This window comes from Lolium perenne, chromosome 6 (assembly GCF_019359855.2).
Source record: "Lolium perenne isolate Kyuss_39 chromosome 6, Kyuss_2.0, whole genome shotgun sequence".
NCBI classification, from domain to species: Eukaryota; Viridiplantae; Streptophyta; class Magnoliopsida; order Poales; family Poaceae; genus Lolium; species Lolium perenne.
The window spans coordinates 233,350,952-233,364,210 of record NC_067249.2 but is presented as its reverse complement, the minus strand read 5'-3'; the positions used below and the strand labels follow the sequence as shown (position 1 = coordinate 233,364,210).

The 13,259-nt window shown below is 46.7% G+C and overlaps 1 protein-coding gene across 2 annotated transcripts; it reads right to left on the bottom strand.

Moving 5' to 3' along the window:
* Positions 1-5,279: 5,279 nt before the first annotated feature.
* Positions 5,280-12,562, bottom strand: LOC127306005 (putative transcription elongation factor SPT5 homolog 1). 2 transcript variants are annotated; one of them, XM_051336609.2, is made up of 21 exons: positions 12,057-12,562; positions 10,714-10,952; positions 10,467-10,610; positions 10,239-10,400; positions 10,009-10,104; positions 9,598-9,671; positions 9,156-9,513; positions 8,925-9,080; positions 8,731-8,828; positions 8,599-8,647; positions 8,371-8,523; positions 8,104-8,247; positions 7,924-8,023; positions 7,653-7,823; positions 7,530-7,578; positions 7,357-7,451; positions 6,693-6,822; positions 6,388-6,451; positions 6,077-6,293; positions 5,875-5,972; positions 5,280-5,783 (listed from the first exon to the last, which is right to left on the bottom strand). In XM_051336609.2, the coding sequence occupies exons 1-21, from the start codon at positions 12,388-12,390 to the stop codon at positions 5,541-5,543; spliced, it is 3,174 nt and encodes a 1,057-aa protein (XP_051192569.1). In that variant the 5' UTR covers positions 12,391-12,562; the 3' UTR covers positions 5,280-5,540. The 2 variants fall into 2 exon arrangements, with proteins under 2 accessions (XP_051192569.1, XP_051192570.1); XM_051336610.2 differs by having other exon boundaries at positions 7,357-7,448.
* Positions 12,563-13,259: the final 697 nt, after the last annotated feature.

Genomic DNA, 13,259 nt, shown 5'->3' with positions numbered 1-13,259 from the left:
TTTTCGAAAAGGGGGAAAAATCGCCCCAGCTTCTGCATCCAAAGGATGCACACGGCTTTTTATTAGATTATTCGCAAACCTTACAAGAAGCAATACAAAAAATCAACCTCGAAGCCACCTCACTAGACCTACAGTGGGATGAAGAGGGTGACAATACACCAACTCACATCATCCAAAAAACTAAATGCCTACCCAAACCGCCCAATAGCAGGTGAGAAGCACATTCAGTCAAGCAGACTCTCAGCGCACGCCAACGCACACGCCACAGAAGTTGCTCCCGCCGTCTTCCTCCACTCCATCTTCAAGAGAGATCATCGCATTAACCTTGCAAGACCCACCGTCGATGTCACCATGACACCAGACGGCTCCACCATCCTATACGTATACATCATCCCGCATCTGTCGTCGATACCCTGCAGCACCATGCCACTGAGACTCAGCGCCAACAATGTGGTAGATGAACACCACTCCACCAAAAACCGCCAACATCTAGCAGCTGCTCCAAAAACGATGCCCTAAGAGGTAGAACGACGCAGGGCGCGCCGCCATCGTCCGATCCGGGAGACCCGGACCTAGGGTTTCCCCCGGAGCAGCACGAGTGAGAGACCGCAGACTGCGACGCGATGCCTTCAAGAAGGAAAGCGACGCTTAACGCCGCCATCGCCCGCCAATCATGGCACGGTTTTCACCGACAGCCGAAAGTCCCCTACTCGGCGAGAGCGAATGTAGAGGCCAACAAAGATGATGCCTTCGCAAGGGAACGACGCCAATAGCCGCCGCCATCATCCGCCAAGAACGAAGTCAAGGCTCGGTGTTCACCGGTGGCCCCTTCGCCGCTAACTCGTCGTCAACTAGATCTTCATCACCGGGATAGAGGGATCTCGTGATCCGCCACCCCAGCAACCAGCCGACCTCCTCCGGCGAAGAAGAAGGCCGCCTCCACCTTCGAACCCGAGGCTGATGCCCCGGGCGTCCTCGTACCGCGAGAGGATCCCAAGGTCACCCCCTCGCACCGGCGAGAAGCGGAGGGGATGGCGCATCCCACCACCAGCCGCCACCGGTGTGCCGCCGCCGGGAGGCAGGGGAGGCCGCAGCACAAGGCCACCGTCGCCCCTCCATCCTCCGACCGCCGCCGCCCCGCCATCACACGGGAGGCCGGAAGTCCACCGCCGCCGCCCCACCATCACGGGAGGAAGGAGGTCGCCGCCGCCGCTGCATCGAGAAGAGGACCCAGCCGCCGTCCCCACCGCGCCATGAGGGAAGCCCGCCGCCGCCACGCCCCGCGGCCTTTGGCCGGCGGCGCCACCGGCGGCGGCGGCGGGAGGAGCTAGGGTTTCTGGGAGGGAGGGTCGGGACTCTCTATATCTTTCGACGTTGGTTGAAGGACTCGTTGATATGATACTGACTCGTTGATACGAAAATGGACGACCGATTTTTGAACTGTTAGCATCATGGATCCCATTTGGGTCTGCATACACATATGCATTCTGGGTTAATCGTTTATGATCGTTCATGCCAAGATGCCAAGAGGACAGCAATTGGGCAAAAAGAAACATGCATAAATGTGCACACACAGACAAAACATGCCATGACAATCTTTGTCTTGAATATTAAGAAGAATAGATTAATAAACTACAGGTAATTAAGAAGATGGATCACCTTGCAAGCTATAAGTTCAACCAACTGCATTAGGAATTTCTCAAAAAAAAACTGCATTAGGGCATGTACATTGGAAAGCGCTTATGCGGGCGCTTAAAAGGTCAAATCCCGGATCTGTTTAAGCGCCTGGCGCTAGGAGATGTACTTTTGCACCTATCTTCTAAGCGTCTGCCTCTTATCTATTCATGGATGCTAAGAAAAAGGCTAGGAACTAGCTGGGAACAGGTTGGGAACCGCCAAAACATCCGGGAATTCTTTCCTAGCGCCTTTAGCTAAGCGCCCCCATTGTACTTGCCCTTAGGAACTTTCCTAAACCATTTCCTTGGGCAGTAGACGCCAACTGTAAATAAGGGTAGACTTCATATTTAGCTTGATCATGGGCCAACTCTTCAAAACATTTTCAGTCCCCCACACTGTGTGGAGAGGCTCCTCAATGGGAGAAAGGTCCATTCTAATTCTGCATATGCTTTTTTTAAATCTATCTTCAAAATGACCCCACATTGTTTCTAATAGCTGGTGGTAGGAAGTGCTTAGAGCAAGAACAATAGTGTAGCCGGCTATAACAATTTGCCACATCATCTATAGTCAACTTGTAGCTAGCATGTACAATAGTAAGCTATAAAAGTGTAATACTTTTACAATACATGGCCCACCTTTTAATCTCACATAGTGCCTAGGAGCACGTGCTAGAGCTGGCTATTAGATAAGAGTCCATTTCTCTTCTCTCTCCTAATCTCTCTCATCCATCTAAGCAAACTTATTATATTTTATCTGTTATAGCCAGCTGACTGTATCTTATTGTACTTGCTCTTAATGAAGTATCACTGCACATTCCAAGATACTTCCGCCAGGCACAAGAGCCAACGGACTCAGTTTCACCTCGTCCTCAGCCATTTTGATCCAACAACCATTGTCTCTCCGATCACAAACAAGCATCCTAAGAGCATCTCCACTCGTCCCCCCGAACAGGCCCCCGGCGAGCGTTTTTTCCATCCGGACGGCGTAATTCGGCCCAGTCGCGCCCCCGGTTCCTCGTTTTCGTCCGGATTTGGGCCTAAATCCATCCGGCGATCCCACGACATCCCCGGCCCCCCGGGGAGCGCTCGGGGACTCCGGACGAAACGAAAGCGCGCGTGGCCCCAACTTGTCGGCGACAATGGCCTCCGATCTACGGCAAAACCCTCGTCTTCCCGATCTACGGCAAAACCCTCGTCTTCCCGATCTACGGCAATACCCTCGTCGAACGAAAGCTTTGAACTCTCAAGTGGTGCAACATAGATAGATTATATATATATTTCGAATATAATTCGAATAAACATAAAAATTACATATAAAAACTTTAAAACTAAACTACTTCTTCTTCTTCTTAGAAGGCCCCGCCTCATCGTCGTCGCGGCGACGCTTCCGGCTCGCCACCTCCTCGTCGGAGGAAGTTGAGTCCTCGTCCTCATCAGCTTCTTCGTCCTCCTCCTCCTGCTCCTCCTCCTCTTCCTCGGCCTCTTCCTCGGCCTGCTCCTCGGCCTGCTCCACGGCCTCTTCGTCCTCCTCCTCGTCGTCCCACTCGTCCTCGCTGGCCGGCGGGGGGGAATCGTCGCTGCTGGACGATGCAGCTGGTTCCCACCAATGGCGCCATCCAGGCGGCTTCCCCTCGCTGTCGGTGTCCGATGGCCAAGAGATATCGCTCATGGTTGACGGAGGATGGTGACGAGAGAACAGATGAATGGCGTCGCCCGTCGAAAACCGTATATGTAGGTCTCTCGACGACAGAGAGCGCCGGTTGCTCTTCCGCGGAGTTCGTGCTCCATTACGGCGGTTCTCGCATCGAGGCCACTTCGACCGTTCCCGACGAGTCGTTCCGGCTCTCCAGTCCACTTCGCGACGGTTCAATGCGTCGAGGGAACTCCGACGATTGCCCTTCCCGGTGACTGCGCCGTCGCTTTGCACGCGGTGGGTGCGCGTCCATGGGCTCGCGGCTGGAAAAATGGGCCTCCCCAGGCCAAAAACTACATCCATCCGGCGCTAAATTCACCCGGATTTGGGCGTGGGGAGCCCAAACGAGTGGGGATGCTCTAACTCACAGTCCACGCACGTAAAACTGAGCCTAGAATAATCCCGTTTCAATATCTAGTGATATCATCCCTTACATGATACCATGATACCATTTCATAAAATTTGAATTTTAAGTATCAAATTTTTTTGAAATAAAGTTGTGGTGATTGACAAGATATGTGTTTATATTCTCTAGATTTTTCACAGCCAAATTTAAAATACACCAAGAGAAACAAAAAAGACAAATGTTATGTGAATAGTGCCATTTTATGTTTTTTTCTTTATGTGATACTATTTATGCTCGATTTCTCATTTTTATTTCTCTTAGGGTATTTTGAATTTGGTTATGAAAGTTACTGGGCACGTAGACATGCATCTTGCGAACACCCAAAATTTTGGTTTTAATTTTTTTAACATTTAAAATTTAAATTTGATGAATGGTATCATGGTATCAAATAAGGTGTGGTATCACTAGATATGTTCTCGACCCGCACGTTCGGAACCTGGCAACGGGCGAGGTTGATATCCCACACATTCATTAGCGCCGCGGGAGAGCCGGAGAGGGAATAGAGGGGGAGCTCCACGAGCTCATCGCCGTCGACCTCGCCTCGTCCATCCACACGCAAGCCGCGAGCACTTCGGCCGCCAGATCCTCAGGGTCGGGGTCGCCTTGCGTTGCTGAACTCGGCCGACGAGTCCACGGCGATGAGCTCGCGATTCTCGCCGATGCGCCCGGAGCCGGCGCCACCCCCACCGCGGCCCTGCGCCCGGAGCCCTACGCCACCCGAGCTAGCCGTGGCGGCAATGGCAATGGAGCTCAAGAGTGCGCGCGGGAGGAGGCGATGTGGGTTGGCATTGGGACGGCCTGCTTGAGGATGGCAAGGAGGAAGAGGGGAGGAGTTGCTCGTGAGGAGGAGAGGGAGAAGTTAATGGGCGTTGTCAGACATGGTGGATATACACTTCATATACGTAACGAGAATACATATGAATACATACGTTGATACACACGTGGTGCTTTCTTATTAGCTAGGCTTTCATCCTCGGGAGTACCCGGGTTCCGATCGGCATTTTCACCGTTTCATTGCTGTATCTCCCTTGGATACCGGAAATGTTTGGTAAACCCATGAACTCAGCAAACTGATTAAAGAACTCATGCTACACCCTAAGACTTGGTTCCCTCCACTATCTCATCTCATCTTCATAGTTCACAGAGAACCTAAGAATTCACGGTCATAGCCTGATTATATATATAGAAAGAGAGATGTCGTAGAGAAGCTTGTCTGGAGCTTGATTTGTGTGAGGCGTCTGGAGCTTGATTTGTTTGAGGTTTCATTTCGTGGGCATGGCAATGGCATGGCCTCACACGATAGGCAAGGTCAATGGAATGGAAATTATGTGCGTCTTCCACGACAACTGCTCTGCTAGAGCTTTGAAGTAAGTTGAAACAGATTCAGTAGGTGCGAACTTCACCCATCCACAATTTTCTTTGGCACAAATGAAAGTTTGTTGAGGAGGCTACCAGAGTTCAAATAAGTAAACCACAAATGAAGACTTCTCTGTCGCAACCAGGATAATGATAACAAGTCATTTCAGGTAGAGAAAGATCACATACCATCTACATTTTTAGCTAACATCTGAGTATCTACATGCATCAATAGTTTGCATGATATACTGCACAAGTGGAATTAAGTACAATCAGTCTAATCTTTACAGCCATCTCAAGTTGCTAATTTGACCCCAAAAAACTATTCCAAGGAAGGACTTCGTTACTCAGATAAATACCTAACATGTTAGATATGTGGACGTTAACTGATCTCAACTGCAGAGCTATCTCAAATTGCTAGTTTGCCCAAAATCACCAAGTCTACTATTTTCACCTCAAGCGAGCCTTCCACCCTGACAATCCCATCAGACCCATCAACTCCTATCAGTTTTCCTATAACTCCACGTAAGGAGCCATTCATGATCTTGAGCCTGTCATTCTTCTTTGGCCTGATGATCTCAAGCTCGTCTGGGAGAGCTGTTACGTCATCCCCATTGCCTGATGGCCCAAGTGCAACACGGCAAGATCCATCCTGCAAGTTCAAGTTCCCGGAGATGTTTGAAAACAAACAATGAGTGAAAGAAGTTATACATGTACTTAGAGCACTATAAGCATTTCTATACCGGGAGAACTTCCTTCACTACACCACTGGTGGGACCATCTCCTCTGGACACATTGACCATAACATCTGGCAAGAGCCAGCTGCTACCGCCCTCATCACCTGGAAGCATTTTGGAAAAAAAAAAAACATAAAGATACATCCAGATTGTTCGCTTACATCCCATCCAACTGAAGATGAAACGGTATATAAGGAAAAGGACATACCTATAGCTGGAGACATTATATCCATTCCAGCATTGCCCGGAGTCATTGGCTGCCCACCAGGGGTTTGGGGCTGATACGAGGCCGGAACTGGGGTCATTGGTTGAGCAGTAGGTGTTGGAGCATTGAATGTAGCATCACCAAAACCATTTCCAGGGGCACTTTCCCATCCTGATCCAGGAGTAGGGGCTTCGAATGGCCTAACTACAGGAGTTCCTGGCTGAAAAGGGGAACATACATGCAGAAACATACTATTCAGTTGCCAACTCAAAGATAAACAATCTTCAAAGTTCACGAGAAGAAGCACATGGAACCTGGTAAGCTGGACTGATTCCCCAAGTACCCCAAGTGCCAGAATTTCCATCTTCCTGGTTATCCCTGGTGATAATTTAACATGTCGAGTGACCAAACAGAACGCCAAGATCAATGCCAATAACATTTAAATACTCTACTACCCAACAGACATATTTGAAATAGATCACAATTGCTAAAAAAATAGATCATACATGGAGCAGGATAAGCAAAAGATCTGAAGCTGATTTTTTCTGAATTTCAGGACTTCAATTCTACAAGAGAATATGCCCAAGTAAACAATTTGTTCTGAAAAGAGAATACCAACCTTGGTGGACTCATTGGTGCCCAGGATTCATTACGTGGACTCATTGGTGCCCAAGCTTCGTTACGTGGACTCATTGGTGCCCAGGCTTGATTATGCATAGGAGTTTGCAGTACATCACGCATTGGTGTAGCTGTACAAAATTCAATTACATGTTACCATCGAAAAGGGAGATAAGAAACAATCCATGGTACAATGAAATGAATGGCAGAAAACAGAAATAGGCTATGCTATTCATCAAGAGGGCAAAGAAGAATAAACAAGCACCAGGATAATTTAAAGATCAAATGGGTGAATGGTGCAAACAAGAACCCAAGTGGCAACAAAATGACTATTCACATTCGCCCAAGGACAGAAAGCACAATTATTTTGTCAATGTAGGTGCAACTACAGTATTTCCCTCCTCTTCAAAATATACGACATTTTAAGAAACATTCGAGTTCATGAAAAATTAGCAGCCACTGTAGGCAGTGTGTAATTAGAATGCTACTCTGTATATTCTTATAACTACTTAGCAGCATATTGTAATAGACACTAGCAGGCAATGTTGCATCTCTCAAATGCACACTACACCTATCTTCAAAATGGCGTAAATGCATTTGTAAGAGGAACAAGCCAACTAGGTAGACTTAAATAAACCATAACAAAGAATATAAAGCAAGCAAACCTCCAGGTTCTCGCATTGGAGTTTGAATAGGATACAATGGCGTTCGTGATGGGTGCATAGGTGTTTCACTGCCCAATGAATAACGAGATTCACTGCTAATACAAATGGTCAGTAAATGAGCAAATGGTACCAAACAACTGGTTAAAAATATGATTGATCAGACAGAAATTTACCGGACTGGTGTTTCAACATTTGCTGGTTCAGCGATATCATCTCTCTTAACTATATGTTTACACCAAGGTTAATCTTCAATATTAGACGGACAGCAACAGTAGTAACAATGAAAAAATATTCACCTGTAACAATCTTCATAAGTGAATCAAGCTCCACACGCACAAGGGCACCATTCACTTCTTTAACACGGCCACGATATCCTTTGTATGGACCAGATTTAATTTTGATACATCTACTCACCAAGGCATTATGCCCTCTGCCACCACGACCACCTCCTCCAAACCTTCCACCAGCTGCGTTAGAGATAGGCGAGTGCATTATCATATCTGCATAAAGTAGCTGTCCAAAAACTAATGGCAGAAATAGCAATGACCATTCAAACTATGTTCATACAATTCATGTAAGGTCCTCTCGGTGGGAGCCCTCCAGGAGATTGCAAGATCCTTGCTGGAGATCTAAAAGCACCAAGACGTGGATCTTCTGTATCCATGCCCTGTGAAAGGAAGTAAATTGAAGATGTGATAATATGTTCTAGATACCAACGAGATTTAATTGAGATAATCGAGAACATACCATCCCTGTGCTGGTGGCAATAGATCCCCCAACAAGGAGACAGGATTGTGCTTTTGCACAGATAAAACCTGAATTTTCAAGGTGGTGGCGGTCATAGATAAAAAGTATCCCTTTGTGTATATGTTGCACAGGTCCTTGCTTTCCCTGTTGTGGCAACAAGATATGTTTGTTAGACTCAAACAAGACTATTAAACTGACATCACAGAATAAATAAACATACTAACAGAAAATATCAGAACACAAGATAACATGCAAAACTGTACACACCTTACATGTCCCTTCGACTACCCTTACAATATCCTTAGTTGACACAGTGTTACCGGGCTTATCTTTTGCAGATGTGCGCCGATCAATCTTGTATTTTATTTCTCTCAGTTTCACAAGCACCACTTCTGGTCTATCGGGCACTCCTTTGAGAACCTAATTACATAGTGGGGTCAATACATATAACTCTAAACAATCAGTCAAACATGAATATTCAACAATTATGCTTGCCTGAAATGCTTCGCTTTCCACCTTTAAAATAACACCAAAAGATAAATTGCTGAAAAGTGAAGAAAAGGGATAAGTTGTTTTGTAGCCATTAGAGATGATGGGCAGCAACTTCACTGTAAATTCCGAACTTACTCAAGAAGGACAAGATCATGCAATTCATAATCACCAAATTTGGTAATCCCCGTCGTGACCTCAGAACTCTCCACAAGATGATCTGCAAATACGCGGATCTGCAGTCACAATGGCACAATAGAGGAGAATTAAAAACATAGCAAAAAAATAAAATCAATTCAAAAACATGCATATATGTACCAAAAATTTCTCACATGCTCTTTGGTCGTGTCGGATAAAATGATCAAGACATGTCCTTCCACTTTGACTACCATGCCTGTCGCACCTTGTTGAGCACCGGAAACAACTTTTACATGGTCTCCTGGATTGAAATGTTTGCAAAGATCTGTTGCATTGAAGGCAAGAGTTTTCTGCATGTCACAGAGAGATGCTTCAACTATATTGTCCAGTTGATAGCAGCATAACAATTCATTGCAAGTAATTACCGGAAGACCAGACTGTTTTGGTCGGATGTGTACGGTAGCATCCTCAACTTTCTCCACACAGCCCTCTAAGTTCTTGAGATCACCTTTAACAACAACTACAGCATCGCCTTTCATGAAATGCCCTTTTTTCCTGTTTGAAAATAGTGTGGACAAGCTAGCCACATCCTCATTAATGTCATCACCAACTCTCCTGAATTTCTCCAATTCATCAAGTGATGGCTGGACATTATGTGTGCTGATTGCTTTTATCGAGACTGTTTTGCGCAAAAAACCATCTTCAAATGTTAAACCATCAACCACCTCAAAGTACTCCCCAGAATCTCTATGTCTCCTCCGTTCTACAGGAATGTTCATCTCCCTGTGTTCATTTGAGTTAGAAAAAATAGGAGCCAAAATAAATAAATATGAACTATCACTTGATAGTAAAGGGATGAAAAAGCACCTCGCCTCACCGACACTGAATAACCTTGGAGGTGGAACAAATGACTTCTTCTTCTTCTCAACCTTAAGTCCATTCTGACAACAGACAAGTAGTATCATGTGAATCCGTCCAATAAGTAAGAACATTACAAAGTATAAGCACACATTATCAAGAACATAGATTGATAATTAGAAAGTCCTTCAAAAAGTAAAGGCTACTCATTCCATTTTTGACACAGCAAAGCATGAAAGTAAGCGAATCACGTGGGAAAGAGAACCCAAACTTGAAGTTACTATGTTCACAGCAGCTGCAACAGCATACTATAAAAGGGCATGATAGCGATGAGCTCAACTTATTGGTAAAAGTGTATATGTTAGGTTCAAAGGTGCCAAGTAGAAATTCAGGATTGATGGGAACTAACAGATAACTTACCAGTTTCTTTGTCAATTTATCTGTCAGAGCTTGTAAATCTATTCTAGGAATGACCTTCACAATAGCCTTTTGGTTCACATCATCAACATCGACAACCTGAGGATAATAAAAATAATAATTGACAAATCTATATTAACATCACCCCAAGAAAAACAACAACCATTCCCAATCAAAATAAATAATTGACAAATTTATATTAACACATAAACCAAGAAAAACGATGACCATACCTTAGCAAGATCCCCTTTATATATACCAAGCTTGATCCGGACCCATGTATCTCTTGAAAGATCAACAGACTTAGTCGTGACAGAGAGAACATCAGTCATTTCTTTTGTAGGAACCTGAGTTATTTTTGCTGAAGCAAAGATGTTCCGCAGACCTTTGCAAGCCTGCAGTGGAGTTTAGTACACATCCTTCATTCAGAAGACTAGAATGACAGGTTAAGGACGGGTTACCTCCTTGACATGGGATTCTTTCTCTGCTTCAACATAAATGTAATTCTTTAGGTGTTCCAGTGCAATCACAGATTTAATCTGGAGATCGTCCCTATCAATGAATTTTTGCATTAGACAAAGGGCTGTCTCTCGCTCATGTCCAATCTGAAATCATAAATAGACAACAATGAGTTCAAAAGGTACAAAAAAAAAACAAATAGCAGAGGCAGAGGCAGAGAGCTTAATTTCCCTAAATTTTGCAACCTACCGCACATTTGACCATCCAAAGCTTTGGATCCTTCACTGATGGCAGGAGAGCTTGCTGATCAACCTCGGTGAAAACCTCGTCAGCATAATCAAACTGTGGCTGCCTTCCATATTTATCTGCTAGGTGCGCTAAAATCTTATCCGTGTCATCTTCGTCCTCCTCCTCCATAGGAACAGAATGGCGCCTAGGGTTCCTCACACCCTCGTCAGGATTGTCGGGCAGATCGTCATCAATAAAGCCTGCTCAAGCAAACGAGCATAAGTCCAGCGCCAACACAAATGGCCTTGCTTTTGCACAATACACAACTAGCCAAGCACAGGAATTTGTTGATCCCAAAAGAAAAGTAACAACGTTATATATACTTCTATGCCAATAGCAAACATATATAAGAACATCACACAAGACCAATAGCAAGTGCACCCATAAAGAAACTGCAATTGATGATCAATTAAACATCACATTCAGACATTCTGCACTGTCCGATCTTAAACAAATATTTGTTCATCTGCCAATCCAGTGCAATCTATTATATAGTTTGATGCAGCAAGAGTAAGGAATAGAGCAAACAGGGCTTCAACAAGTACATCGAAAAACCGCGCAGCGTGGCATGAGAGTATCCAAACGAAAACCACAACTTGATTCTAGTTGATAGGTCCCAAGCAATTTCTTGAGGATATGACTCTAGTCTACCCTCGTGATGACACTGTGGACAGGGCCAGACTTTTGATTGCAACAACGATTTCCCAGGCATGTATATCCTGGGTAGCTACAGCCATAAGTGGCAGGAAGTGATCAATTTTAATGGAACATGGATGATTTTGGCCATTCGTTCCATAAGATCTCCGACCCATTCATTATAAAAATCCCGTAATTAACATAGCTTGCTACTAACGCCCACTGATGGTTCACAACAGGACAATAAGAAGCTTTGAGTAAATCACTGCCATCTAATTAATGCGACTAAATTACCACGAGGCTATCGAACCTAGCCAACATTGAGGTTAAGATTTAGCGCAATCAAGCCAGGCAGGCGAGCAAGCAAGCCAATTAAGCACGCCCTCGCCATTTCAAGCATGGGTAACAGGGTAAGTTGCTCCCAAACGCAAGCATGGTCCAGGAGTGCAGGTTAATCCATATTCCAGAGAAGGAACTGGCGTCGTCGATCACAGAAATCGACGATCACGTAGAAATGCTACGGAACCGTCGACGCGTAAATCGAAATCGGCACGAGATTCCGCGAAATTTGGTACGGGAAATCGGCCCCGACGGTACGGGCACGGCGTACGGTGCACGGAAGGAAGCTAGGGCACGGCAAAGCGGGGGGGGGGGAGGGGGGGGCTCACCGGGCTCGTACTCGCCCTCCTCGTCCTCCTCGACGTCGTCGTCGACCTGCGCCATGTCGTCGATGAGGATGGACGCCCGCTTCATCCTCTTGCTTCCCTTGCCGCCGCCGCCGCCGTAGTCCTCGTCGTCGTCGTCATCCTCATCCACACCCTCGTCCTCGTCGTCGTCGTCCTCGCTGGCCGCGTCGTCGATGAAGGTCTCGACGCCCGACCGCCGCGCCCTCCGCGGCCGCTTGCCGCCGCGCTCCTCCTCCTCCTCCTCCGAATCGTAGGTCTCCGCCGCCTCCTCCTCGTCCTCCGAATCGTCCTCCTCACCGCGGCCGCGGCGCGACATTGCGGCGGCGGCGGCGGCTAGGGTTTCGGCCCCGCGGCGCGCTGAGGCTGGAGCGTGGCCCCGCTTGGCAGAGCGGAACCCGACGCGAGCGAGAGAGAGCCGGTGGGTGCGTCGGCGAGGTCGGTCGGGGTCAGGGTGGTGGGTGGGTGGTTTGAGAGCCAGGAGTTTTCGATTGCCGGCAAAGGGCACTGGGTTATTAGCGGCGAGTGTCTACTTATAAGAAGGGGATGGCGTTGGGTGGGCTGGGCTGGGCTGGGCTGGGCCGGGCCGGACGTTGTGGCGGTGCTGCCTTGGTAGGATTTGGTCGGATTAGAGGATTAATGGGGCTTCTCGACCGTTCACTAGCCGAGCGGCCCAGATATAGCCCACTCACTAGCCTCTCCAACAACCATGAAAAATTCTTGCCAGTCCATAAAATGACCCCGGTCCAGCCCGATTCTGGCAGGGTCTGCGCCAATGTTAAGGAAATCGGTAATCGTTAACTGCTCGGCCGACTTGGGATTAGAGATTAATCGGAATTCAGACGATTAACTGATTTAATCGGTCGGCTATTAATCGGTGCAACCTACACGATTAGCCTAAATTTATATAAGAAAAATAATAGTATATGAGCCTCTATATGTCTCTCCCTACTTCTCTAAAGCCTAAATCTTAGGAAAACTTGTACGCTTCTACTCCATGACTTAATCTTTAAGGCCAGAAGCGAATCAGGATCCAATAGCCGAAGCCGCGTTTCTTCCTTCCACTTCTTCTCCTCTCACCTCTGAAGTTTATATTTTCCCACCACCTACCTAGGGTACGACCCCTCTTACACCTCAACCACCTAACCTATTGAAGGCGTCATCTAGTTCCTGGACGAGATCCTCATG

Coding starts and splice junctions, on each gene's coding strand:
- LOC127306005 (XM_051336609.2), bottom strand. CDS start 12,390: ATGTCGCGCCGCGGCCGCGGTGAGGAGGACGATTCGGAGGACGAGGAG. Junction 10,611..10,713: donor TTTGGATGGTCAAATGTGCG/GTAGGTTGCAAA, acceptor TTATGATTTCAG/ATTGGACATGAGCGAGAGAC. Junction 7,452..7,529: donor AATGTTGAAACACCAGTCCG/GTAAATTTCTGT, acceptor CATTTGTATTAG/CAGTGAATCTCGTTATTCAT.